The sequence below is a fragment of the Vicia villosa genome, linkage group LG7 (genome assembly GCF_029867415.1).
Source record: "Vicia villosa cultivar HV-30 ecotype Madison, WI linkage group LG7, Vvil1.0, whole genome shotgun sequence".
Classification (NCBI taxonomy): domain Eukaryota; kingdom Viridiplantae; phylum Streptophyta; class Magnoliopsida; order Fabales; family Fabaceae; genus Vicia; species Vicia villosa.
In genome coordinates this window covers 47,714,101-47,716,526 of record NC_081186.1, presented here as the reverse complement: position 1 = coordinate 47,716,526, position 2,426 = coordinate 47,714,101, and the positions used below count along the sequence as shown (strand labels likewise).

The window sequence follows — 2,426 nt, the reverse complement described above, 5'->3', positions numbered from 1 at the left end:
AAACAGTTGTGGTGATGGTGATGACAACGGCGATGATGAGTAGTGACTGTCGGAGAAGGAGAGGCGACGGTCGACGGCAAGATCGCTCGAAATAAAAATCCAACCAGTTCATTGTGACACTCATGAGATGAGGAATACGAAAATGGGCTTAATATTTTCTTTTAAGCGGTGGTGGCCGGAGAAAGGGCCGACGGCGGCTAGGGTTTAATGGAGAAGAGAGGGGGGCGAGAGAAAATGGAAGAGAGAGAGAGAGAGAGAGAGAGAGAGAGAGAGAGAGAGAATGGAAGAAAGATAGGGAAAGTAGTGTTGTGTTGGATGGAAAAGTGAAAGCAAGTACAAAATTGCATAAGCTGACGAATGAGCAAACAACACATGGCTGTAGAAAATATTCAATTTGTTAATTACTGAAGTAACATTTTGTAAGGGTAAAGTTATTTTGTTAGAAGGTTAAATTAGGGAGTTTGGTCAATTTTATAATATTGGGTAGATAGTAGAAAACAAATGACATGTTTTGGTCCCTTCAAAATTATTATGCAACGTAGTTTTAGTCCTTACTGTTAAATCAATGTGTGTTTTTGAATGATTCTTTTGAAGACATGTTAAGAACGTTTTACAAAGTTTTTTGGAAAAAAATAAACTCAAAATTTAATTTTTTTAAGTCGAAATTTTCATTACTTTTATCATTATTTTTTAAAATTTAAAAAATTCATATTTAGTTCATGTCATTCTAAAAAATTCTAAAATTTGGTAAAAAATATTTTATATTATTCTAAACATGCATAAAAAAATTATTCAAAAATTTAAAAATTAAAAGATAATTAAACAATTTTTAAAATTTTAAAAAATAGCAGGACTAAAAATACATAAAAAAAAAAAATTTTAGAAGAATCATTCATTAAAGAAAATTTTTTAGAAACTAAAATTAAATGTTGATTTATTTATAGGGACGAAAAAACTTATTTAACTCTAAACTAAATAAATGTGACTAAGCAATCCCTTTATTATTTTAGTAACTTTCAACAGTGCAAATACAACACGTTAAATAAAACTACAATACAACACGTTAGTTTCTTTGTTCCTTCTATTTTCCACACAATCTGAACACAAAGAAAAACATGTTTTTGCAACCTATTTGATCAATTCCTTTTCTTGTTTGTGCAACACTTTACCGCCGTTGTCTATGGGTCTTTTTTTAATGGAATGGAGACCGAAATACCCTCACCCATACGACATGCACTATTCTACACAAAGGAATGTACTAGAAACTGTACAACAAGTAGCTTAATGCTTAAGGCTCGTTTACTCGGTTTCTCAACGGTGCAAAATATCTATTTGGATTCCACGTTTTCTTTTTTAACTTTACCTCTATTAAATAACTTGAATTTATATATAGGCTCTATATAAATTCAAGTTATTTAGTGTTCTTCCACTAACCAAACCATATACGTTACTCATGATGAAGAGACAGAGAGAAAAAGAAGAAGAAAAAGAGAGCATGAATTTAGCAACAAATCTAAAGTTACTCTCTTCATATCGTACCCATCAACACCAAAAGAACAAAACATATTTTCAAGATCAGTTTGAGTGCAAAACATGCAACCGCAAATTCTCATCTTATCAAGCACTTGGTGGTCACAGGACAAGTCACAAGAAACTCAAACTTGAAGGAGATGAAACAGTACTCAAAGGGTATGATCATACAAATAAGCAACCAAAAATGCATAAGTGTTCAATTTGTGGACAAGAATTCAAATTGGGTCAAGCTTTGGGCGGACATATGAGAAGGCATAAAATTAATAATGAAGGGTTTTCCTCATCTTGTATGAATTATCAAGTGATAGCAAAATCTTCTCCTGTTTTGAAAAGATCGAATAGTAAAAGAGTGATGTGTTTAGAATTGGACTTGAATTTGACACCTTTAGAAAATGACTTGAAGTTCTTGTTTGGAAATAAGGCGCCTCAAGTAGATCACTCTTTATTTTGATTTTAGTATCTCACTTTTTCTTTTTGTTGATATTTTTCTATGTAAGAACATTTATGGATTAATTTATTGAGTATTTGTCTTCTCTTTTTTCTCCCAATTAAAATTTTGTTATATAAATATATAATTCTATTGCCTGGTTGTTTCACTCTTACATATGTGAATCTATTTATCTACTTATATGATTTAGCAACAAATTTTTTTCAGTCGCCTAGATGAAGTAATGGATGATTGTGGGCTTGTGGCTTCCTTCATACCTTCCTATATACTCTTGGGAAGAACATTGTTGCCATATTTTATATTTAAATATTATATATTTATTGTGGGCCTCTCCAAGTGAGAGATAGTTAAAATATTTTATATTTAGATATTATTTATCTATTAAATTTTAATAATTATATATATATATATATATATATATATATATATATATATATATATATAT

General features: G+C 30.2%; 1 protein-coding gene across 1 annotated transcript; it reads left to right on the top strand.

Moving 5' to 3' along the window:
- The first annotated feature begins 1,410 nt into the window (after positions 1-1,410).
- Positions 1,411-2,125, top strand: LOC131617188 (zinc finger protein ZAT18-like). Its single transcript, XM_058888534.1, has one exon. The coding sequence runs from the start codon at positions 1,454-1,456 to the stop codon at positions 1,982-1,984; it is 531 nt and encodes a 176-aa protein (XP_058744517.1). The 5' UTR covers positions 1,411-1,453; the 3' UTR covers positions 1,985-2,125.
- Positions 2,126-2,426: the final 301 nt, after the last annotated feature.

Coding starts and splice junctions, on each gene's coding strand:
- LOC131617188 (XM_058888534.1), top strand. CDS start 1,454: ATGATGAAGAGACAGAGAGAAAAAGAAGAAGAAAAAGAGAGCATGAAT.